The sequence below is a fragment of the Pithys albifrons genome, chromosome 2 (genome assembly GCF_047495875.1).
Source record: "Pithys albifrons albifrons isolate INPA30051 chromosome 2, PitAlb_v1, whole genome shotgun sequence".
Taxonomy (NCBI): Eukaryota; Metazoa; Chordata; class Aves; order Passeriformes; family Thamnophilidae; genus Pithys; species Pithys albifrons.
In genome coordinates this window covers 53,071,767-53,098,505 of record NC_092459.1, presented here as the reverse complement: position 1 = coordinate 53,098,505, position 26,739 = coordinate 53,071,767, and the positions used below count along the sequence as shown (strand labels likewise).

The 26,739-nt window shown below is 39.5% G+C and overlaps 1 protein-coding gene across 10 annotated transcripts in view; it reads right to left on the bottom strand.

Moving 5' to 3' along the window:
• Positions 1-26,739, bottom strand: part of NCOA7 (nuclear receptor coactivator 7) — a 94,201-nt gene that overhangs the window by 35,265 nt on the left and 32,197 nt on the right. For 6 of the 10 annotated variants that reach the window (XM_071549004.1, XM_071549006.1, XM_071549005.1 and 3 more), the window contains one exon: positions 14,473-14,726. In XM_071549004.1, coding sequence (XP_071405105.1) covers positions 14,473-14,726 — 254 coding nt within the window. Of the gene's footprint in view, positions 1-14,472; positions 14,727-22,035; positions 22,061-23,954; positions 23,979-26,739 lie in introns of those variants that run through there. The other 4 variants (XM_071549002.1, XM_071549009.1, XM_071549011.1 and 1 more) reach the window with 3 other exon arrangements.

Genomic DNA, 26,739 nt, shown 5'->3' with positions numbered 1-26,739 from the left:
TACTGCTTACGCAGAGGAAAGCATTTACAGTACAAACCAAACTGCCCCACATGCAAATACTTGAATGAAAATGAAAGAATTGCATGTCAAGAATCATTTGATTTCAGTTTGACTGGATTCAACAGGAACAAAACCCACACAGCTACTGAATTGACTTTAATGAAGGTATAGTGACCTAGAAAATCAGTAGTTTACTTTTAATGATAGCCTAAGGCAGAAAAACAGGTTTTGTGTAATGCAATACAATCACACAAAGATATTTAGGATGGAAATTCCAAAATATTTATAAAGTTAGATCGCAAAGTAGTGCACAGCTTTTGTGCTCTGGATTCTTTCAATCTCGCATTATTCATCACTGACAATGACATCCAATTCTTCAGCAGAGACACAGGGATATGGTTTCATAAACCAAATTGATGGATGCTAAGAGGAGAGGAGCTGTTCTCTCCTTGCATCTCTTTCTGCCCTGGAAAATGGCTCTCATCTGGTCCCACAGAAAGACTATTCAACTGATTAAAATACTGAATTATCTTAATTTTTTTCTCTGTTCATCTAGTGAATTGACTCATCTTACCTTGTGGTCTGATAAACGGCAGTGTCAATTCAAAGGGAGGGGAAAAAACACTGTTCCAAGCATGGAGAGGAAGCATAAGACCTTCCTGAATCATTAAGCAGCACAAAAGTGTTAATTCACACTGTGGAACATCAAGCTCTTCACAGCACTCAGCTGTAACTGGAACTACCATCTAAGAAAATTACAGCCACCAGATATAGGAACTTAGGCTACAGCAAGTGTGGGCCACTTTAAAAAAGAAATTTTAAATAGAAAACCATTTTAGACATATGAAACCGCTTTATTATTCTTGAAGATTGTGAGGGACAATCATAAATATTCAGATGGCATAAACTGAGGCAATTCCTTGACAGGAGTGCAGTAAGGAAGACTGACAGATATGAGGCAGGGACGCTCTCATTAGTTTTAAAATGGTCTTGATGAGTTTAGTCTCTCTAAGAAATTATACAACAGTTACTAACTCTAAAGAATTATACAGCTATTAGTGTAACAGAGACCAAGATCTGAAACACAAGCAGCTCCTCTATGAATATACCGGTACCATGAATATACCGGTAACATAAGCACCATGGAATTACAAGTTATGTGGCCCAACAGAAGAGTTCATTGTGCTCCTATGACCTTTTAATGTATTTTATAGAGTGCTCTTCACCATGCACCACATTAGTATCCGAGATTTTAGTCTGGGCAATACTATTCCAAAATTCAAGAGCGTACAATTTGGCTCTACCCATATTATCATATAAAACCAAGTTTTCAATTCCTCACTTCTGGGGATCTTAATATTTTGGATTATGCTTTAAACCAGTAAATAGTTTCCTAGCTTTCTTTTCTGTTCATCATACTCTAATTTATGAAATTTTTCACTCTATCCCAACTTGCCTAATCCTCCCAGGGCAAGGTGGCATTTAGTAAATCTTGGTGTCAGCACTGAGGATGAGAGAGGGAAGGGAAGGATGGGGGAGAACATGGGAATGCAAATCTGGCCATGCATAGGGACTGATTTTTCAAGACACTCCACCACAGCTGAAGCAGTTGGGTGGTAAATCCAGGTCCTGATTCTCTTCTTTCCATCAGAAAATGACAATGGCTTTCTCTCTTCAGTACCAGTTGTATGTCTAATACATGTTATCACAATTCCTTTTCTGAAGGTTGTCTTGAATTCCCACTGATGTCTGGACATGAAAGACGTGATAATTTTAGCATACCATTCCACAGCCAGGTGTCTTTCTGCACCTCCTGCGTATAGACAAAGCAATGGTGAAACTGATGAAACTGGTGAAAGATATGAAAGTGGTGAAAGGAGATCTGCTATAGAAAGTTTTAAGTGTAACACTGAAATTGAAATCCACAGAAAACTGCAAATATTTATAAGTGTTCTCCTGCATTTTTCATACATGATCTAACTACACTTTTTGTGGAATTACTGATAAACATGTATTTATTCTGGCCCTGGATAGTCACAGTGAAATACTGACATGCCTGTAACAATAGGAAGTGATCGTCAGTTCTGTGACAGGAGCTTGTTCCCACACACTCTGGGTAACCACTTGGTGATGTCATCAAAACGGTGGACTCTTCCTGACCTACTTTTAATTTACCCCTAATACCTGCACTCTCTCCCCACTGCTATTTCACCAACCTGCAACAGCCTGTGTAAGGTAGACTTAGGAGAATGTTGTTCACTGAGCTATCCACAAGACTGAATGAGTCCTGCTTCACATCAACACCACCTTAGGTTAACTGTGGTCAGCAGCCAAATACCATGTGCTTTATCCTTCAAAGTTTGTGAACGACATTTATCAGCCACACAAAAAATGGCTTGCAAGCAATGGATATCTCCTACCTAAGGGCAGATTAAATAACTACCATCCATGAGGTCTAGATACCAGGAAAGGAATTACACAGTGTTCAGGTACATGTCATCTTCAATCTAAGAAGCCTGAAGAGCAGTCAAAGCAAAGATGCTTCAATGGAAACTTCAGCACAGGCTGCTACCAACTTGCTGAGTACACTGGGTACGTACACAGGAATCCCAAAACCACATATTATATACTCCAGCCTGTCTGGCAACACTGTGGCCTAGTTCCTCACTAGCATGATTAGCATTATACCAATAGGCAGTGTTAAGTCAACCCTCCACAGGCACACCAACTTGAGTAAGACAATTTAGATTCAGTAACCAGAAACTTCCTTCCCATCCAGAGTTGTAGCTCTACTCAGACTCAAGACTTGAAGCTGTTCATACCATCTGTTGTCATTTCTTCCAGTCTCTAGTTCAAGACCATTCAATCTATGCCAAAAGTCCTGTGTTTGACAGTCTGCCTCTACAATATTCTGCTCTCCTTTTTTATTTGTGTAGAAAGAAAGGCTCTCAAGAGTGCACTGAAAAAGCCAGTTGGAGTTGCAGGACAAAAGAAATTTTGTGCTTTGCCAGATTTATCAGCCAGTGAGGTCTCAGCTGTCGTATTGCATAGCAACAGTGACCATGTGCTTAAAATAGAAGCCTACACCTTGAAGAAACAGCAAGGTGAATTACATTGCGGGGGGGGAGGGGGGGGGGAATTTATTTCCCTGGTTTTCTGTAAAATCAGGGGGGGAAAGACTACATTTTGAAGTTGATAAAGACAGTAATAAGGCATCTGGTAAATGCTTCCTTGAATACTCTTTCCCCCCATTATTCACGGTATGTGAAAGAGATTTTCTGGCTAAATTGGTCACCTGCACGTATATACACTCTATGCAGGTGTTTGTGCTATCAACTTATAAACTGGATCAATCCACACAGCCCAGATGAAGTAGCTTGATCTTTGAATGCACTACAGAAATACGCTGTGTTACTGAGAACTACACAAAGAAAGCCACACATATCCTTAGATCAGAGAGGGAAGGTTATTCTTATTTTCTGTCATTTGCCTGGGCCATTCATACACTTGGTATCTAATTGTGTGGTCAGGAACCCAATTCTCAGTAAATTCTACATCCTATTTTCAGTTACTGAAGGAAATTCAGGCACAGGAAGGATGATTCTCACACCACCTCTTTCAGGCCTCTGAGTGGATGGAGTTCATTCAGATTAAGTTAAGAAACAAAGTGGCTGGAATAATAAAAAGCAAAGACTTCCATCACAAAACACTAAAATTTCCAATGTATAATTTACACACACATTCTTCAGTTTTGTTTGTGGGGTTGGTTTTTTGGGTTTGGGGTTTTTTTACGAAAAAACATCAGATAGACTTTTCAGACAAACCAATGGTTAAAAATCAATCTTTTGCACATCTAACTTTAATTTCTTCAGCAACTTTACCCTGATGGTAACAAAGACTTACTGCAAATGACTCTGTACAGCTATCCCTGAAAGCAAAATCAACATTAGTTCCCTTGAATCGGTACCGAAATTGGACACAGCTCCACAGGCAGCTTAAACCAACCTACAATGAAGCTGCTGCTGAAAGTGGCAACTCCACCAACCTTCCTCCTCCACATGTTCCTGCCACCAGCCCTGCACTGGTCAAGGTGGCTAGATGCCAACCAAGGGAAAGCAGGTCTTGCCTCTCTGGGCTGGTGACTGCTGAAGGCCAGGACTGGCACCATGCAGCTGGGCTCAGGAAAGAAGATGAGCAGCACGTACCCTTTTAGCAGCAGCGTGGACACCTTAGATTGACCTTAACTGTTTATGAAAGCGGACTCAGAGATGAGTATGGTGATAATCAGAGCTAGTTCCAGGTTTCTTATACAAAGGTGGAGATAAAAAGGGTTGGTGATTATTTCAAGAGATGAAGGGTGCAGAAAAAAAAGATTCAGGGATTTGTGCTCAGTTTGGAGGTAAGTAGGCCAGAGCATTTTGGGGATGGGTGGAGGAGAAGCTGCCTACTGATCTTTGTGGTCTGACAGCATTACATGTGAATCCTGTTCAGGTTCATGTCTGTACTTAAATGCATCTATTGCAAAAGTATCACCATAAAGTTTCTGACTATACACTACGTCAGGTACTCAAAGACACTACAGAGTAAGAAAAATCAGCCTGTCAACAAAGCAGAGCTGAGGGAAGGAATACTTAGCCATCACATAACAAAACATGGGTATTTTAGAAAACTGTTAATACTACACATTCTGTTTTTCTTAATTTGTTTTGCTGCATGAACACACAACAGCTTGCCTGGGAAGGCTATGCTATCTAAGTCAAGCAGTATAATGTCTCTCTAAATCACACGCTGTATTGCCTCATCTATTGATTGACAATTACAAGGTCATAGGTTGAAAATAAAGGCAAAAATCACCAGGACTGTAAAGATACAGGACACCCCCCCTATTTTCGTGTCTGGAGATGACATCAGCATCTGATCTGTTGCTGACTGCCAACACTTCATCATACAGATCTCAGAAGCCACAGAAAAGAGCAACTCAGTTTATGCATGTTACTGATCCCAAGCGTGACCCAACAAGTCTCATCAGAGACATTGCAACAGACTGAGGAGACATTAGGAAATGCCAGTATGGAAAGCTTGGAGCAAGGGCATTACAAAATCAAAAAGATCTGGCTTAGCTTTGTGTTATTATTTAAATGCAGGTGAAAGAGTTCTGCTTTTCAGGGCATTTATGTTAACTTTTAACAGTGTATTTTGAGCACAATGTGAGAACTCTGTAAAGAAGAGAAAACAAAAGCCTGCCTCGAGGATACCAGGTTTGAGTTTTGCAGAAACTCTAAGAATGACTCCCTCATGCCTCTGCTTGGAGACCAAAAGATCCGCAATACGATTTCAAATGCACTATCCTGTGCTTCTTATGCACTTGGCTTATGAATATTCCTGTCTTAAAGAGGAATGTCTGAAACTAAAAGGAGAATATTCTGCCTGTTCCTTAAGGGCAGAGACCCCAAGAGAACTACAGGGAGTCACTGGGAAGGGGAGAGAGTTGATGTCCTTGGGTGCTGCAGAGGACTGCTTCACAGGCACTCACAGTGCAGGTCCTGGAAACCTGTGTGGGGCAAGAGACAAAGGATCCAATGTGCCTGCTTGACAGGCCCCCCAGAGAACACTGAAGAGAAAGAACTGTGTGAATACAACTTTTTCTTTCAGCACAAGATATGCTACCAAAATTGCCTCCAAAGATTGACACATTGCCTGTAGGCACTCAAAACTGTAACTTCACAGGGCACCCATGCTCAGCAAGCACAAGACCCAACAGGTAGGCTGGCACAACCTAAGAAAATCAGACTATTCCAAGCATGATGAGCTAGTGGATCCTGATAGTGAAGGACTTGCTAATCACACAGACGTTCCCTTCATTATCCCTGGCAGAAATATGATAACTCTCTTCATTAATTCTCCAGACATGCTTTCTTCTCACCTCCTGCACATGCACACATGCCACAGTCTCACCATATGCCACGTGCTCCACAGCTTTTCTCCCTTCCTCCAGGGACTGCTTTTCAGAGATGTTAAGTGTATTTCAACTTAAATATAATTAAGAATTTAAATGCTCACTCTTCCTGAAAATTCAGGCCTTGGGAAAACAGACAGCCTTTGGAAATGCACCTGGGTCTTTCAACAGTGAGATGAGTTTTAGCTAACCAAACACCAAGCCCTGGTGCTCCCTAGTCTGACCTTTGTGGAATAGATCACAAGATGTCACTATCTAAAATCTTACTTAGAGTAACTACTATTGTGGAAGGAAACTTCATAAAATAGCAAATACTGTTATTTTTTCCCCCCAGTGACAGAAACTCCATTTTTATTTTTCTGCCTCAATAATTACTGCCACTGTTAAAAAAGTATCTTTTATTTCTCATCACCACTTGTTTCTCTCTATGTCCTAGCCTGCTTAGCCTCCCAAAACCTCTTTGTTTTAGTATTTCAATCACTTACATTATTAATTTAGAATAAGGCTCTGGGAGTTTTTTTCCCCCCTCAGGAATAGTTATAACTGAAGGAGTCTCTCACAACTCACTCTAGTCTTCAAAAATTTCCTTTCTCCTTGAGCTGTGCTGAACAGAACTCACAGTAAACCAAGTCAAAGAATCTGAGTTAAGAGCAAAACATCCCCTGATCCTGGATGTTTAGAGAAGGCTAATAAGGACAAGCAAAGCCATTAAACACTTACATATAAAGAATACCGAAGTTCTTCAGCCTGGAAATGATGAAAGAAGGATATTTTATAGAGAGAAGAGCAAACAAACCCCTAACCAATCAAACTGAAAACAACAAAGAAACCCCCAAGAAAAATCACAGGAGTCTTGGGAGATGGTGAGTAGGGATTGACTGTTCAGTTTCTTCTACAAGAACCTATGGACTCACAACAAAGTCAGCAAGAGCAAGACTGCTCTCCATGCAAATGCTGGCAAACCTGAGCATTCTTCACCAAAAGATCTTGTAGAAACCCACGCAGGCACAAGCAAAGACAAGTTAAGCCTATGGTAGAGCGCCCTAAATGCACTAACTACAAGCAGCTCAGATCATTTCCAACAGCTGAAAATTATCAGAGGACAGCAGAACATTAGAGGGATACTTTTACAAAATTCACCGTGTTCTTAATCTTCCCAGACATCCAGGTGTGGCCTTTGTGGGAGAATATATACTTCACAGCATGGGCTTTCCTACAGCCCCTCAGGCACTTCTTCACCCTAGAATCACAGACACGGAGCTTGGACACCATGGTTCAGTAGCAGTCACACCGTTATTCCTGTTAGGCACTTGTATAAAACTTTCAAGTACCTGTACTATTTGCTTTTTCCTCCAGTGATATTTGTAACATACTTCTTAAAAATGCAATTTGCCTTGACTGCCTACTTGAAAGTGAAAGGAAGGAATACAAAAATCTTGTATCAACCCTTTCTAAAGGCTTATGGAAGAAAAGCCACATGAGTGATCAAGATTTACCAATAAACTCTCAGGACTGCTACACGACAAACAGCTCTGTCAATTAAAAAAAAAAAGACACCTATTAAGCTACTGTTTACCTCAATTTCTAACTGTTTGAGTGGAGAAAATTACACCAGAGGATATAAATAGATCAATTCTCCTTTTATGACATCCCTTCCTCTTTCTTGCTGTCAAGAAACACACTGGCAAATTATTGCAAATTTAACTGCTAGCATCACATACTAAACTATTGTTCATTTCTCTTTTGTTCTTAACATAATTAAGAAATCCCTACTTTTCCATTGCTGGACACAGGCTTCAGGTTCTGTCCTCTAATTTCCTTTCCAATTCCCTTGCTTCCTACTTGAAACACATGTTACATCACTATCGATGGGTAACTTTACAATTTGGTTTTATATAGCCATATAGCTTCACTTCCTTCTAACAGCAGACTTAAAAACAGCTCAGTCTTCTGTCTTAAGATTAGGTAATCATATGTTGATAGTCTATACCTACTTACTACGTAAACCCCCCAAGTTTAAACTATTTGTGTGTTTTTACTTAGTTTTACAATGAACAGGAGCTTACCCATCAAGATGAGAATTTGAAGAGGATTACACACCTGGGGACCTTACCCAGTGATAGGATGTTTCCATTCAAATTTTCAGAACTTAAATGTTAACAGCATCATTACTGGTACTTACTGCTCAGAGCAAATTCTCCTGCCTGTGGACAAGGCATTCCTTCTCTGTGCAACTGTTTCTAGTCAACACCTATAAACAACACAGCTTGAATATAACCTGTTGACCTTAACACTGACTCACTGTGATTCATGATCATTTGTTACTGTTCCATCTGAAAACAGCTGTCTTTCAGTAATTTGCCCACTTCATTGTTTCCCCCCAGTTTCCATAACCAATGGTAACAAACCAGGTTCCTGAAGCTTCCCAAGCAGCCACTGCCCGTTACATCCAGTTTACACTCATATGTAAGTTATTCCAATCCTCTTTTGATTCTACCCAGGCAATTATAAACACATACGCTTCTTCTTATGCTGGTTAAATTTTATTAGAGATCTTGATTCTGGAAGAAACAAGTTATTACCCTTTTCACTCCTCTTTGTACTTTCATTTTTGCCATCTGAAGCCAAACTGAAACACAGCTTGCTATGGCAAGCTCTCAGAACAACACAACACTGAGGAGGCCAGTTTTTAAATTATTTGGATTACTTAGAATAGAAAGTACTTCACTACATGAATAGGGCTGACCAAATTAAGTCCCCAGAGATTAGGGCTGATTACAGTTAGCTCACTACCAGCAAGAATTTATATGGATTTTCTTTTTTAAAAATTCCTTCTACCTTTTTGTGACTAGCACCTTAATTAGGCCCTCTACTGCATCCTAGTGTTTTGTACATGTAATACACAAGACAAAGCCACGTCTCATTAGCAGAAAGAAGTTTCAATTTTCAACTCAATATATATTGAAAAGCACACTTCAGATTAAGCCTATTTAACAGGACTAACTATTATGTGATGTGCATTCAGTAAGTGCCCCATCTTTTTATTAAATTTAAACTCCCTTTAATTTTGACAGCATTGCAAGTAACTTTCAACTTTGAAACAGAGAAAGTACTGCTGGTATCAGTGGAGCTGCCTCTGCTATTTGCCGTCCAGTCAGGGCAAACCTCATCATATTATGAGTGATGAAAATTGCTATGCCCTCTCTGATTTATTTAATAAAATTTGTTCTTGGCCAGCTACCCAGAACATTCAGAGCCTTGGTAACTGCACACATGCTGTGCTGCTCCTGTATTACTGCCTGCTCGAGTGATGGCAGGGAGGACAAGTCTGATGCCTCAGAAGGTTCTTGATTTTTTCTGATTTTCTAATTTTTATAGATTTCAGAAGCAACTGTAATTGTAGAGAAAACATAGACTTTAAATATGTTAGTATGAAGTTCAATGTTTATACATGCCAATCTCTACCCCATATCAATGCCTCAAATTCCAGTACTTATTTAGTCTTGTTTTCAAGGTAGAAAGCTGAGTAATATCAGAAAGCTTGCAGCGCAAGATATAAACATAGGCCAACAACCTTGGGGTTGAAGAACACTGGAAAACCTCCAAGTGCCATACACATGCTGAGGAAGACAAAGATGATGAATGGAGGGTCTCAATCTCCTCCAGACTCAATTCCTGATGGGGTGTGCTGGGGGCAGGACAGGGTTGGATAGAGAGATGTGTAAAATGGGGATTGGATGGACAATATTATAAAAAACATAAAAAATCAGTGTTCGGTACGTGCACATCAGTATTTATTCCTGGTTGAGCCTGAGTGCTCATTAAAGCCAATGCTCTCTTATCTCCCACTAAAAATTGGCTTGGAGTCTTTTTTTCCTCTGTAGACTTTTCCAGGCAACAAGTCAAAGAAAGGCATCTGCTTTCTGCTTCTGGCCCCTCCTGCTTTAACATACGATACACCAGCTCATTAAATGGGCACATACCATTTTCCTTCTCAAGGTGTTTAGGACTCCTCCTTGTTTTGGATAGAAATAAGAGCTACAATAAGGAGAAGTTTTGTTAGTCTCATCTCCCACTCTCTTCAGAAACTGAATACCATGCAATGAATGGGAAAGGATGGCTATATGATTATAGAGTAGAACAAAAAGCTAGTCAATGGGATTTTATTTTGTTGACTAAAATAACTCCGTGATTTGGACAAGTGACCTAAATCAAACTTCTTTTTTGCAATGTATTCTTTAATGGAGACCAATTTCCTACATGGTGACTGCTTATGTTTTTAAGAAAAATCAACCAAATCTAGGAATATTATGCACATTTGATAGAATGACACATCATATCATGCAAGAATAAATATATGGATGAAATTCAGTGTGGTGTTTGACCACCGTTACACAGCTTGTTTTCAGGTCACCCTTTCTCCTGTTTCAGTGTCTTCAGTGGCAAAACACAAACATTTTCATCCAGTTTAGCAATTTCTGATAGGAATCATGCTTTCCTAATCTCACAGGAGTCAAGTCAGTATCTTCCTACAAAAACAGGCTTCCCAGAGAAATTGTGTCTGATTCATGCAGCCATACTGCAGAAGTAGGTCAACCAGGTTATCCCAAGAAGAAAGGGAGAACATCCTGTGCACAGAGTATCACAGCCAAAGTGCCAACGCAACCGCTCCACTGTGCCAGACAGACATATCCTTGGAAGTATTGAAGTGGCTTACTGCAGCAACAACAGCAGAAAGGGTATGAAAAAGTTAAAATGCAGAGTTCCAAATAAGCCAAGAAACAAGGCAAAAATAAGGAGAAAAGGGTGTTATTTCCACTGGTCTTCAGAAACAAGGCCAAGCAGTATTAGCACCTCTGTTGTTTTAGGGCCAGAAAACAAGGGCTGTATCTGCAAAGCAATGTCTTACTGTGTGAAATGTGGCAACTGAATGGTACTGAACTATAGTGCCACTGAAGAACAGTGAAAGTGCTAAAAGAAAAGGAAAATATGAGGCTAAAGTGGAGAAACTTTAGGACCAGTAGGACCTAAGCAGTAGGATCTGTTCATTCATTTAGCAGTGCCTCATGAGAAATGATCAATACTCTGTGCCATCAGGTTATCTGTAACAGTGCCATCACAGTGCTAGCAGATTTGTTGTACAGAACAGTCTTGGCTGGAACAGGGATGCTGGAGGATCCCTTTCTAGCGGATACCCAAGTGCACCTCCTCCTGCTGGGCTCGGCGGCGCCACCTGCCAGCTTCAGGCATTAACACAACGCTGCACCTGGACACCAGGTGAGCAGCGCCTCGGTCCACTGCTGCACTTCCACCTTCCTCAAATAATAAAGCCTTTTAAACACTATAGGATAACCACCACCTCCACTTCTGCACAGCCTTCAGATGTTGCTTTACAGTCTTCCCACCAGAGAACAGCGATTTACAGAGTCAACAAAATCCTCCTTAGAGTATCATGCCTGCATGATATCTCTTAAAAGACAGGGCATTCAGGATGTCACTGTCAGCACTTCCAAATTCACAAAGGCAAACACATTCACAAGCTTATAATGAAGGGACACGGTGTGCACGGAACAATTTATAGTGAGATGTGATGTTCCTTCCCCCATCTCTTAGAACAATAAATAAAGAAGGATTTATCATCCTGTAAAATATGAAAGGGAGATTATTCAGAGGACAGTGGTCTTCATTCTGTTAGACTGACACACATGACTCTTCTAGACTCAAATTATCTTATGACAGGACCTCCATTAAGCCACAAAATAAAGTATGTGTGCATCATGAGAATATGCAAGACTGTTGTTATATCTCATAAATTTTTCTTCAGATGAGGAAAACTTTAGCATTTTGACATATTGCAGAAAGCATTTAGAAAAAAATAAAGTAATTCCTGTATCAGATTTTCTTAAAGTTAGAATCACAGAATTGTTTGAGTTGGAAGAGACCTTAAAGATCATCCAGCTCCAAGTTTCCTGCCATATTCTAGACATTAGTCAAAGCTGGGTAGTTGGGAAGAAACAACCACTAAAACACCCAAGCCTTTGTGAAAACACAATCAGAAAAATGGTTACAGGAAGACAGGGAAATAGAGAGTGCGCAAATGCATTTCAGTCAGACCACCTCAGGAATATCAATAAAGGGACAAGTCAGAGGGAAAAAAAACTCCAAACATTTTTTGGGAAAAATGAGATCCCTAAGGTTATATAATGAAGACAGATGTTTATGCATGGATAAACCCTCTCAGCCACTTTCATATGAAAGTATACGAAAAATTAAAAGTCTTTACAGATTTGGCAGTACCTTCCCACCACAGCAGCAAACGCATCTTCCAGCAGAGAACTGCTGAATGTACATCTTCTGGGAGAATTCAGGTCAGTGAGACAGATAGTTTTGTACTCTGCCATGGCACATGTAGGTAAAAGGCTGGCCACTTGAACGAGTCCAGCACTTACAGACTGCTGTGGGTGTAGAGACAGCTCTCAGACACTGTCCGGGATGTTAGTGAAGCTGGCAGCTTTCAGGAGAGCAGCAGCAACAAACAGCTACACAGGTAACCACTGCGAGCTACAGCTGCAGTGGAGGAAGCTGGTACAAGACACATACTCTATATCTAACAGTATGTCAACTAACAATTCTACTGAAATGACTTAATTTTGAAAGTTGTACAGGGAACATAGAGCTCTTGCCCCAGTTTCACAATCAAGTCTTTTCTGTATCTGTTTAAACTTTCAGTTCTGCAATCTGATGCTCCAGTTGGGTAAACATCTTTCTTTAGGAACAACAAAAAGGAGGCACTTAAACAAGAAAAGGGGTTTCCTCTCTCTCTGAATTTTTGTCAGTTGGGTCTGTGCTTAGCTCTACAGCAACATTACATTATTTTATTTCTCAACAGAAATTCGTATTTCTAAAGCCAAAAGCTTTACATCTCTACACTATGGCCACTATCATTTCAGGTAATGATGCCAGTCCACATGAAACATGGGAACACTTTGGAAACAAGTGTTAGTAAAACTTGAGTTTGTACTGATTGTTGGATCACCAGTCAAAGACAACTCAGTGGGCCTTACGTTATCCTTTGCCAGCCCAGCCACACTCTTAAATGACAGGGAGGGATCCCATCATCTCCCATCTCGCCACCCCAAGTGCCAACTGTTGCAGTCTATTTTAATTAAACTCCTTAAACACTAGGGAAACAAAATTCAGCTGCCTCACAAACCCCAAATTCCTCTAGGTACAAACCAACAATAAATCACTGCTTTTAGCAGAAGCACTTCAATATGCAACAAAAGTTTGTATTTTTGTGTATTTTTTTCTAACCAGTATGCTACCAAAACAGAAAACACTTACAGGTTCACTCATTAACAATTCTCTAGTTTTTGCTTTACAAATTTATTTCAAGAACAGTGTGGTCAGAACTTCAGATAAAGAGAAGAAAGTTTTCTTTTAGTTTCCAAACTATTGATCTCATCCCATTCAAATCTGCCAAAAATTACAGGCTGATCAATAAATCACTGCAAACTCATGACCTTGCCAAGGAGCATTACTCCAAGATTCATCTTCTTTATGGCAAGGCCTGGATTGCCTCAGAAAGGACAGTCTTTGGTTGTGGACCAGTCTGCATGCACCAGACATAACAATATTTTTGCTGCAGATTTCTTTTTTTTTCCCCTAAAGAGGACTCCTCCTTAGGGATTCAGCCATTCATGCAGTCACTATACAAGCTGTAAAGAAGTCTGCTTTGAGGACAGCTACAATTTTCTGCTCCCTTCCTTCTCTTAATAAAAGGATTTCTTAGAAGATGGAATCAGAGTCCTCCAAATCTAAGAATTCATCCCTACAAAATACTAAGACAAAATCTGGAACAAGAAGTATTTCATAAATCATATCTAAAATTACTTAGAGTATCTAACAAATTACAATCCAGAACTGCAAACAGATGTGTATATGACTCATCTCGTATATTTATGCAGAGTTCATTTTTTTTCTTAATTACTTTCAAAAATAAATCTAAAAAGGAATTTAAACTGACTTACACAGCTGAGGGGATGAGGAGGAAGCAAGCTTTCCATCACACAAGCCCTCTGACATCTTGTTTAAAAATATATAGTTAATTTACTTACTTCCTTGCAATTCAACAAACATGAACATAAATTAAGACAGAAATCTTAAACAGTATACAAGAAACAAATAACCCTGCCAAAAAAATCAACCCAAATATCATAAAACATTGAAGACAAATCTTAAAAATAATTATAATAAAATGCAATAAGAAATTAATTGATGCCTATAACAACACTGGGTTTTAGAACAGAGAAGCAAGAAATAGATTTTGGTTTTGAGAACTACAAGGTTTTAGGAGCAGATGATATTTAAGACTAGATAATTCTATCTTCTTTTACAGGAAGGATATCCAAAGTCAATTATCCCTTTAAGAAAGGCCTGCAGAAAATGAGAAAAGTACATTAACAAGCTATCAAAACAAACATATTTCAAAATGCTATAGCATTAACATAACTCACCAGTACTATAGTATCTTTTAAGTTCTGTGCGTCTGATGTCTTTCAGTTGATTGTATTTTTTCTTTTTCTTTTCCTTGCCTGGAGCAGTTTCCTTTTCCTCAGGAAGTTTAAAGTTGTCTCCAGAGGAACTGATTTGCTCCAAAATAACTTTACTTTCGTCGTCTTTCTCTGAAGGTGTTTTGGAAACAGGAGATCCAGGGGAATTGGCAGAGACAGTCTCGGTGTTTTGCTTGACTTGCCTTCTCTTTTTCAAACTATGCATAAAGAAAAGAAACCCACAACATTAAGACGTAGCCAACTCTACAGACAAATCACTTGCTAACTTGATCTTTTTAAAAATGAATTTAATATCAGAATTCCTTACAACTCTTTAAAAACCACACAATTAGCATCAGTAACTCGGTAACTAGGATTATTCTACCTCATACTCTTCAATTATATCATAATCTCAAGGATAACTTCTCAAGAATAACAAAAAAGGTAATAGAGTTTTTACTGTGTTAACTGAGGAGAAGGAACAGGGACAAATAAACAAAACATTGAAAAGCTGTTTTGTTTTAAAGCACCATACATCTAAATGTAGAAACAAGATAGTGAATCATGTTTTCAAGATGAAGCTTAGGATAAAATAAAACCTCAGATCATAATGTATTATAATGCAACAAATAACAATTTCACAGTCCACTGCTCCTGCTTGGTAAAAGCATTTGTTCTTGTATAGACTTTTTATTTTTTTCCATTTCGTCCAAGGTTATCTCCTAGTGCCACTCATGGCACTCCACAGCTGTTCTTGCACAATCCACACCAGCTGGTACTCAAAGTGTTACCCAGCAGGTCCCCCTGCAATGTGACCGATGTGGCCACAAACTGCTTGTGCCAGGACATTTCCCAGCTGCCTAGATGTCTTCTAAGAGAAGCGTAGTGAGATACCTATAAATGTTACCAACTTAGCCCTATAGCAACAACAGTATTTTCTTTTTAGAAGACTTTTTAAAGCGCAGTTCAAGTGAGAAAGATGCCTCAGGAATCCTAACACAGAATTTTCTGCTAAATCACCATCTAATGGCACTGACTTTCCATAGCGAGAGCAAAAACGGACTTTACGGGCTGAGGGTCAGTGTCACTTAAATAGTTACCAGTTAATCACTGACACACAGCACAAAATCAAAACCTAATCTATCTAATGGTCCTTCTCTCTAGTACATTAACTTCTTAGTTACAACGTACCTAAGGGAGGGAGTAGTATATTTATGTTGTTGATGCTAAAAACTTTGTCATGTGCACAAGAAGAATTATGCATAGAAAATACAGACAATCAGTGAGTCACCACATGTGTAAAGGTTAGATGATCTCACAGCAGGAGTTAGTTTAGGTAAGTGAAAACTTAACACATAAAGTTATTAATATAATGCAGGAATTTCAGAGATTCTTCCTAGCACCTTTTATGTTCATAGGCTATACACATATTTCTTTAGGCTACAATATAAATACACAGAGCATTTGAGAATTTTAGCAAGACATTTCACTGTACTCACCTTATATTTTAATAAAACATTAAAATCAGTTCCAAGTTTAGAATATCTAGTCTGAGATCCCTGAGAAGGGCCAGTTTCTCAAATTACATGTGACCAACACTTTCCAGTTAAACATTTCAAATACTGTCATATAAACTGTTGTCTATCACACATGTATGTACACGTATTTCTTTAATACTTCCCAAAATTAGGATAGTAGGAGATTCACATTCTGCAGCCAACTCAGTGAGGATGCTGTGGTTCCCCATTCAGTCAAACCTATAGATCTGTAAGACAACTTTCCACAGCAAGAGACATTTATTGTAAGTGCAAATTGCTGGATCCAGTTCTGATTATGTAAGAAAACACCATACAGGGACTTATAAAAGAGAAGTGAATATAACAAATTGAGTGTTTTGTATAGACTAATGAAAATTTGCATGTGCAAAGGAAGATTATTTTTCATTAATAAGCTACAGTCCTGATCAAAGGCTGCTGTAGGAATCACAAAACATTTCAGTCGCATTGCATGCACATGTACATTTAGTCCTAGTACAAATCTGCAAAACCAGCCCTCTATGCTGAAATGGCATATTCTTACCACAGTTGTACCCGATTCCAGACTTATAAATGAGCCACATCCCTGACCTTTTACCTTAGTGACTCAATTAACTTTCTCTATGTGTCCATATCACAGGTTACTCAAAACACCTGCTTCACTAGACAAGAACTAGTAAGTATCCACTGGCACCCCCATTTCTACTCATACTGCATCAGAGACTTCCATCTACAGAACCACTGTCTGTTTGTTTTGATCACAAACTCTGTTAAGCAAGCTTTCTGTAGTATTGTAATATACAGAGAAGACAAAAATATGTTTCTTCATTGTTTTCTGCCTCTCAACACATTCTGCTAACATCGCTATGTCAGCTTTCGTGGAAGAGCTTTCTCAAGGACATATTTCTTGCCAGAAGATCTTGCCTTTGTCGTCCATTTCCCATATCTGGACTTGACTACGTGCCAAAAAACATGCGTAGAAGTCGGAAAGCATTATAAAAACCTGAAGATGAATTCAGAAGTTAGAGGAACAAGAGAGAAGGAGAAACTAGGGAACCTCACCTGGTTTTCTCTGATCTCTCCTCTCAGCTCGGCTTACCTTCCTTCCAAACACCACCAGCCGTCATCTGCCTCGAGAGAGAGACTGCTTGCCAGCCTGGAGAGAGCATCGGCCTAGAGTGAGACTGCCTGCCAGCCTGAAGAGTCTGTGACTGTGTGTGAGCTATATCCCTTCTCTGAATTTTTCTCTTACAGGCTAAAATAAAGCAGCCTCTTTTGCAGCTAAACCAGAAGCCAGCTGGTCAGGTCGTTAGGGGAAATAACGGGCATTTTGCATTTCAAAGACTCACCATCCTCTTGCAGCCAAGAGATAACATCGTGGCAGAAACAGAGAGAGCATCTGCATTCCCCCCCCCCCCTCAGTTACATCGATAAGGCACTCAAGTAGTTTTTTCACGGTGGTATCTTTTCCTCTGCTTTTACAAATAAGCGTTTTTCCTAACTTTTCTTATTTTTCTTCTTTTCCTTTCGCATCTCTAGCAATCAATTAATAAAAATCAGGTTTTGGTATTTATAGATAACTTGTTTGAGTTTTAATTTTGCTCAAGAGAATATTCGAACTTAAAGTTCAATCTGCATCCAAGTTAAGCAGATCTGAACGTCACAAGTATGAATGCGGTATCTTAAAACAACAAAAAAGTCACTAATGGAAACATAGAACCCTTTCCTGAAAGGTGAAAAAAAGAATAAAGTGAAAAACCTCTCTAGAGGTCAACAGTCCTTGTATCAATACTAACAGCTTCTGTCAGTTCTTTCCTTAAAACATACTCATTTGAACTAGAGCTTTCAAAGTTGCCCCTGGCAACTTTAAAGAGCTAAAAAAGAACTGGTCCATCAGTGATAGAAAATAGGAAAGCAGAAAGAAGCGCCTCAGCTTACTCACTGCAATGCAACCAACTGGTGCTTCTCACAGTGCTTAATCTTGCTCAATTCCCAGTACTACAGCCCACTGTGAGCTCATTACACAACCTGCTGCTGCTGCTCATGGACAGTGCCACAGGCACCTTCTGTGTACAAGTGATCAAGAATCTGCACACGCCATAATTTCTATGGTACCTTTGTGGCATGCATCAGAGTTTCATATAGTGCCAAGCTTAATTCTCCTGCCCACTGCTCTGAGATTCAAGGCCATGACCACCCAACTCCCAAAGTGGCAGCCTTGGCACTAGAAAAAAAATACCAGATGAGGACCATGACAGTCATGACAGGACTCAAGAGTTACTGCAGCTCTGCCTAGGTTATGATCCCTGCTTGGAAGATGCTGCTTTTAGAGGTCTTTAAAGCTTGGTCAAAATTACCCCAAACCCTCCAATTCACTCACTCTTGGCAAGCCTTGACTAATATAACCCAAGGAACCAAAACACCCTTCAACAACATGTAAAATCGTAACAGCAGCCTGAAACCTACTACACTTTTTGACACTAAATGCACTCTCTCAATAACGCAAATACGAAACCCTGTATACACACAAGGCAACTAATTATTAACACACACTGGTACAATGCAGCAGAGATTGGGCTGTGTGGAGAACAGCTGGAGGGATTACTGCATCTTATACTCCATCCCCTTGAGGTACCTCCTTCAGCCTCCACTTGCCCTTCTCTCACACTGAACTGCATATCCCGCACAAGCTGCCAGTCTTTCTCCCACTCAGATTTCACCTCCTGAAGAAGGTGGAGGCTGAAGTTCTCAACTGCTCTTCTAGTTCTCAGATACTTCTCAACCTCCATGACAAGAGCTACCATGGAAGATGGACTTCGGAACACCAATTGCCAAATTATTTCCTTTTACAACTACTTTGGAAGATTTTAAGTGGTTTTGTTCAGTTTTAAAGACAATGTCCCTGAACAAATCCAACATTCAGTCTTATTCTAACAGTTATGAGAATAAAAGATAGCTGAAGGCAAATAAATAAGTAAATAAATCCCTCAGTCTGATCAGTGCCATGTTTAGCAATTACATCAGCCTTTCAAACAAAACACTATGCATCTTTTCCCATGAATGCATAAAGTGTCACTGTAGAAAATGCTTGGTTTTCAGGATGGATATGTTGTGTTTCACCAGAAAAGTTGCTGGGGGAAGAAAGAGGCAGAAAGAAAACAAGAGGGCAGACCAAACAAACAAATTATCTGCAAAAACACTCTGTTTATGAAGAAAGTCTTAAACATCTGTAGTTTCATTTAGATGTCAGATAATATTTTTCAAGCTAATTGGTTCTGACAGGCAAAACATTTCTTCTGAGTTTATATGGACAGGCATTGTTTTCCAGCTCCTCAGAGTGCTTTCTGAACAACAACCAGTAAGCCATTTTCTAAGTCTGCCCAAATTCAAAGTTTCCTAAACAAAAGTTTAGAACAAAAGTAAAACTTTCTGCAATGCAAAGGTAATTGTCATTTAATAAAGACTAATGACTGAAATGGACATGATCTCAGAGCAGGGAAGGTTAGCAGTGACTGCTTAAATGAATCTGCAACTGATTGTTTAATACCTTGGGCACTGACTTACAGGAAAGGAGCTAGGAAAGATTCCAAGAAATGTCCTACTTCATCTTCAAGACTGAAGTCTATGTGACTGCCTACAAAAGACAAATAACTAGTTTTTAGAATAAACCAGCCTGAATTTCCCATTACACTTAAGGTCGGTGGTTAGTGTAAAAAGAAAACTGCTCCGAGGAAAGAGGGGTGAAGTTACCTGCCCAACTTTCACTGGAAACTAGAAGCAACAGGTAAAGCTATGCAATCTGACAATGAGATAATAAAGAAAGGAAATCTGAAAGTAAACAAAATGGAATTTCTAGGAATAAGTTTTCTTAACACTTAAGCAAAAGAGATGCCTATCTGATGATTAAACAGACCCTCATCTGATACTTAGTAACACAGACAAAGAGCACTAGGTCCACACATTCTGATGTTCTAAAATACTCCTAGGATAGTAAAGCATGTTTTTTACAATGTATTAGATTAATAAAAATCCTACACCATGAACAACTCTTGCTTGTGAAACAAAAGCATATAATGAAGTGGCCCTCCAAAAATAGATAAAAAAGAAGAGTAAAGAGAAAGAAATCTTTTATCTTGAAGCTGACAAGCTCAAGTTTTCATTTTGGGAAATTTTCCTCTATAATGTGCCTTGATATCTGGTATACAATCAGCTTAACATCCTGTACAGCACAAACAGACCATGTTCCACAAATGCTGGTTTTTTATGTGTACATACAATAAGGTTAACAGAGCTAATAAAAAAGAGCTTAAAAACACTTCAAACATCTTAATCTGTTTTGTTCCCATCAATATCCCTGTTAATTTACTTTGTATAAAAATTATATACACTCTATTTCATAATTAACCATTTTAATCTTAATTTAAATCTCTGCACTGATTGTAACATGTACTGGTTTCTTTTCACCATACATGCCTTTCTCCAATCATCTAGAACAGCTAACCAAATAAAATTCATGTCAAAACACCCCGACACCTACGTGGAGAAACCTTACAGTAAAAATCCCCACCAGGCACCCACTGGTTTGATCCTAATCAGCTATTCTCTTCCTCCCTGCACAGACCATCCATCTCCCTTTCACCCAGCTCAGTGCCAGCACAACTGGGAGAGCTCCACGCATGGCTGTGCACTCAACCCATCCAACACGGATGCAATCTCAGACAAAATAAACCATTACTGTCTGCAAAGCCAAAGAAAGTCAGACTGCTTGCCAGGTGGTAACACTTTACCCTAAACTTCCCCAGTGTGGCTACTTTCACCTCACCACAGAAACAAATACAAAACCGCTCAGCCTCAGTTAGAAGTCTTTCTAAAACTAAACAGCATCCACGCCACAAGGAAGCAGGCTCCATGAAACACCAGTCATTTCAGATTAATCTATGCCGTGTTTTGGAAATGACCAAGCCACAAGACTGTATATTTACTGTTAAACCAGACTATTAAGGCAAATATAAGGGAGGGAATCCATCTTTTACCAGAGACTTAAACAATTAACTGCAGAGGGAAAAAACACAGAAAAAACTGACTCTGAAAAAGTTATCAAGGACAAGTGTCACTGCAGACAATCAGAAGTGTCCACAATCTGGTCATTCATAATGACAAATAGGAATTACAGAAAGTTCTAATATTAGTAGCACAGGTCAAAACTGGGAATTTCCACTTTTACTGGAATTCCTGTTACTAATTTACAACAAATACCAGCACCAGGCTTCACACATGGTCAGTCATCAGCAATGCTCAACAAGGTTGGCATGCTCCAGAGAAGTGCTGTACTGACAACCACGGTATATCCATTTTCTTATTGATATTGCCATTAACTTAGAAAAACAAGTATCTACCTTTGTCCCATCATCTGTAATGTGGAGCTAATGATATGCAGTGAAGCTTTTTCTGGAATTTTAAAGACACCTTCTGATAAAAGATCTTAGATTAAATGAAAATACATTAATTTACTCTCACCAGTTTTCTGACTTCTATCTGGGAATTTTAAATACCCCCACTATCATCTTCTATGCTTATTTGGAGGGATGGCAATAATCCCAGTTTCCCAGGGTAAAACTCAAGAATTTTGAACTGTCAGCAAGTTTTTATTTTCTTAAATTTAATGCTATGATGTTCCCACACAGCTTAATAAACTTTCTATTTTCAAAGGCAAGAAGTATCCCCCATCTTTTCTGTTTACATATCAAAAGATGTTATGATGTATTCAGCACTGTATTATTATTACAACAATTTAATAAAATGTTTTCATAGGAGAAGGATTCTGGACAGCTATTTTGCTTGATTTAGACATCTATTTAACTCCTTATAACCTCAGTTATTGCAGGCTCTCGAAGAGCAACTTTAGACAGAAAGCACAACAAATCCTTCTCTTAGGATGACCCCTTTAAACTTAACAGATGTATTTTGTCACAAATACCAACTTGATTCTTACCACACTCCCATCCTGCTGCTTCTCTTTTCTGCTGACAATGTCAGATACTTTTTCCTAGTGTGGTGTTCATTAATCACCATAAACTGCTCCGACACATGCAAGGAATTCTTCCCAAAGTGGTTCAGCAAGACACTCTCCCTGCACCAAAGCCCTGGAAAGGGAGGAACGGCCTTGCCGCTTCACCTCCAGGCAGTGCTGGTGTCCAGCTGTTCTCCCACACTTACGTGTCAGCTCCTTGAGGCACCATTCCCTCCATATGAGGGGGTGAAACTGTAAGAAAAAGGGAACTACAGTTACACTGCAAAGGAGGCTGTTACAGAGAAGCTGCACAGAAGAGTCATGCTGTATTCAAACTGTTAAGATTATTCAGATGAGGACATCAAGGCCACGGCAATCAGGTTGGCTGAAACACATCTCAAATTTCCCCCAAACTCCTTCCTCCCTGCCTCAAATGAACACTCTTCATGAAACTCAAATTCCATGAAACAACGAGGAAGGCCCTTTAAAGTTGTATACAATTAACACAGGAAACAAAGTGAAAGAACTGAGATCCAGCCCAAAGACAACAACAGGGTACACGGAAAGCTCCAGGGGATGCGTATTGCTCTGTACAGTCATCGCTGCACACCCACTTTTATCAGATCATCTCTGTACCAAAATTTCCTGATAATAGAAAGCAGTTCTAGTATTGATTGAATTGACTGAAAACAGTCAGAAAGGAACTTAGTGTTCAGTGACTCAAGGAGCAATAAACATTTACAAGAGGAAGCAATAAAACAGTGGATGAAAATCAATGGTCAGTTAAAGCAAAATCCACAATAAATGTGCCATACATCGTGCAGCAGTAACATAGCTGAAACTCCAGGAAAAAACAACTCAGGGAGTGCTATCTTAGTATTTCTTACATGAGAAGTACCAAAGCCACATTAAATTATTTCAAGAACTACTTTCAGATAAGGTGAAAAGCAGATAAAAATAAGTAGATTAGGCATGCTGTGTTTGTCAAATATGTAAAGAAGTACAAAGAGCAGCCACAAAAATTGATGAAGTCAGTGCCATGGAGAACACAGTGACAGGGATACAGCCTGTTGGTTTTGGTGTTTATTTTGGGTCTTTTTTTGGTTTTGGGGGTTTTTTTGTGGTTGTTTTTTTCCCCCCTCAGCAGCTACCTACACCACAAATTGCCAGAAGGCTGTACACCTGTGGGCAGACTCTTGAAGGATTTCCAGCATGCACTCACTTTTTTTATTTCCCCCCTCATTCCTGACCATCCCTGACTGGCCCCTTGCAAGAATCAAAGCACAGTGAGTGCAACAGTAATGATGCAAAGCACAGCAAACCTACAAGGCTCAGGAGGACCACAACACTATTTGAGGAAAAGGAGACTTTTCTCAAAGCTTGTAGCTCAAAGAAGCATCCTAAGCCACTTTCATCATGAAAGAAGGTGCCTCTCTCTCTGCTCACCACTGATCCTGTTCCCAGGATTTTGCTTTAACTGATCATTGATTTTCATCTAGTGTTTTATTGCTTCCTCTTCTAAATGTTTATTGCTGCTTAAGATGTCCATTCTCACACACAACCATTTGTTGCAGCTACACAGGGACCAGATCTGGTAAATTATCTGGGTTAAAGATAACTCAGCAACAGTGCCAATACATAAATTAATTTTTCAAAATTGCGTCACTTCCTCATTAGATTCCACTTGGCTGTACTACCATTCATATTTACACTAAGGAGAAGGCCAAAAGAGAAGATAAGACTGCTCCTCCAAGTAGCAATACTAGTTCGAAGGCACTTTTCCCAGATGGAAGGGCTTGTCAAGCAACAGCCTTGTTTTTCTCAGCAATGTCAGTTGAGATCACTAAAAAGAGGATTCCAGAAAGCCAAACCAGGCACACACCACACCATGTCCAACAGACCTCTGGACGGGAGCACTGAAGCAGTTGTAGCAGCTTCTTCCCACTTATCCAGAAAAGGTGCTTTGATGATGGGAAACCTTCATGAACATTTGCATTCCAAGGATTGGAAGATGGGCAAGTTCCCCTGATGCAAAAAGGAAACAGTGATTCCCCTTCTCCAACAGCAGCAGACAAGAGAAGAAATTGTTGTTTTCTTCATAAGGAGGATCTTAATGTTGAGTAAGGTGATTCAAGTTGGCAAATGAAGTCACCTGTGTTTTCTGAGCAGCAAGGTCAGAGGATCCAAATGTAGCCATGGCTAAAACAGGAATCAAAGTCAAGTCAAAAGCTCAAAGATTTCTTTGTCTAAATGACTACTAACAGGGATATCTTAGAGAAGGAGGAGACTGAGATTTAAAGTACCCATCTTTTCATTAGCTTTTGCTTTTATTAAAAAAGTTACTTTGAAAATAACCATTTAAATGTTGAGGTTCCTGCACCATTGCACCATTCTGTGTGACATCAAACTATAAATTTAATACAACTGTGAACAAAAGCAGTTTAAAGAAAGAAAAACACAGAAAATCACTATCCTTTTTTAATTATTATTAATAGAAAAGACCAACTTTATTAAAGAAAGGTACCAAAAAGGAAGTTAAATCGACGGTTTTAAATCCTAACTTTCATAATGACATCAGAACTATCCAAATGTCACTATATATTTCTCAAGGATTCCGTTAATCACAGATGGAGCTCATAACGTAAGAGATGCTGTGCACATGCCTACAATCAGGCATTCAGGCACAAATTTACAGCAAGACCCACAATGACATGAGTGAGAAAAGGTTTTATTTAAAGTCTTTGAGAGTAATTGCTAAAAACAAATCTCAACCAACACACCACATGTCTCAGTTCTATGTTTGCATTCATTGTCATCAAAAGACTCGTAGCCTATTTTGCATGTTGAGCAGTTTAATGGATTTCCTGAACTGCCTTCCCATTAACTGACTTTCCATTAACTGACACAGCACCAAAGAAATGCCCAAGTGCACTGAATATCATGTTACATGGATTAAAGTTCTAAAATGGCAGCCAGCTATGCCAATAATTGGGGGGGGGGGGGGGGGGGAAGAGGAATCTGTAGCAACAATGTTTGGAATAACGACTGATATTGTCTCATACCACAGATATTTCATAGGTGAGAATGATAACCAGTCTACACCCAGAGGAGGTGTTTGCATCAATGCTTCTATACAAAATAATATGGCACCATCTTTTTAATACTATAGTGAAAAGACCATTACCCATAGGTATAAAGATGATAAACAGGGAGGGCTTGTCTGCATGGGACAGTCACATGGCAGGTATGCACCAATGCAACTTCTCATATGCATACACTTTATGTTAAAATGAGAATTTGACACGGTCTGATATTTTCCAGCAGCCTACCATTATATAGCAGTGCAGTAGGTCCGCAATTACACTTGTAACAGAGAAAAGTATGTACTACACCTTAAAATTTCTTTTTGGGTTATATATAAAATATTATATTATGCTTTTATTTTTGACTGAAGAATTGTTTGCATTTTTCATTTTCATTTCAGCTGAGGATTTAACATGTAATTAAAATATTTTTGGTTGGAAGGGGAAGAAGCAATTACTGCAGGAGAAATAAAAATACAAGAAGTAAATCTTGCCCTCTCTGTCAGCAAAATGGAAGAAGGGGAATACATATGAGGTTTGCTCCCTTTCCATGTTCTCTGGACTCAGTGATTCCATAAGATGTCACCACACTTCAGGGAGATGCTGAACTAGAATAATAGGGTGAGGAAACTGGAAAGTTGCAGTGCTTTTGAATTTCATGTTACAAGGCAGCCCCTCTGCCTAACACCACATGGCCTCGCTCCTTGTGGTACCCACATGCACCCAAGGCTGCAGCACGCCCAGGAGGCTGTCGAATGCTGCATCCTCACAGCAGATGCAGAGCAGGAGGGTGGTGAGGAAGCAGGCCAGGAGCTATATTCAGTCTCCTGCTATTTTCAAGGACAGTGACCTCCTAGCAAATCTGACTGACCTGAGCCAGCTAAGGGAGGTGCTCTGCAACACCCTGTTCTGCTGTCCGCCACTATTCCCACTTCTAGGCTGGGAAGGAAAGGTTCCTGGGTCCTAACCCTGCTACAGCAGGTGGGTAGGGAGCTGCTGGCCTCCCCTCCTCTCTGGTGCCCTGGCACTCCACCCTGCAGCCACAGTCCTTTGGATCTGCTCGCACCAGCCCTGCCTGTACAGCTCAGTTCCTACAAGCAACTTCCTCCATTCTGTTAAACATAACAGTATGGTTCTTCATATGCATTAAATTGCTGAAATGCTTTAGCCCATGAGACTTGAGTCATATGCTGTACTTTCAGACTGCCAAAAGAAAAAAAAAAGTTTTGGCAGTGTTTGTAAAACTAAACACCTCTAAAACAACAAAAAATCCTTCTCGGCCTCAGGCAAGCAGAACTGCTAAATGCAGCACCTGCTGTGGTTCAGGTGGAAAGAGAAGCATCACCTTTTTAATACAGACAGTGAACACAGAGATAAGTCTTCTGCTTAAGGAGATTTGACTTTTAAAGATTGTCTGATTGAAATATGTGATTAACACGTTGAAGCTGTTTATTTATAGAAGCATTACTGAAAGCAAAAATCCATGACAGAAATACTGTTATGTCAAAAACATAAGATACAATTTAAACTACATTTACCAGTGATTGGCTAGCTGTTCAGTTTATGTATACTGAAATAAAAACAGCCAGTCCAGAAAAACAGT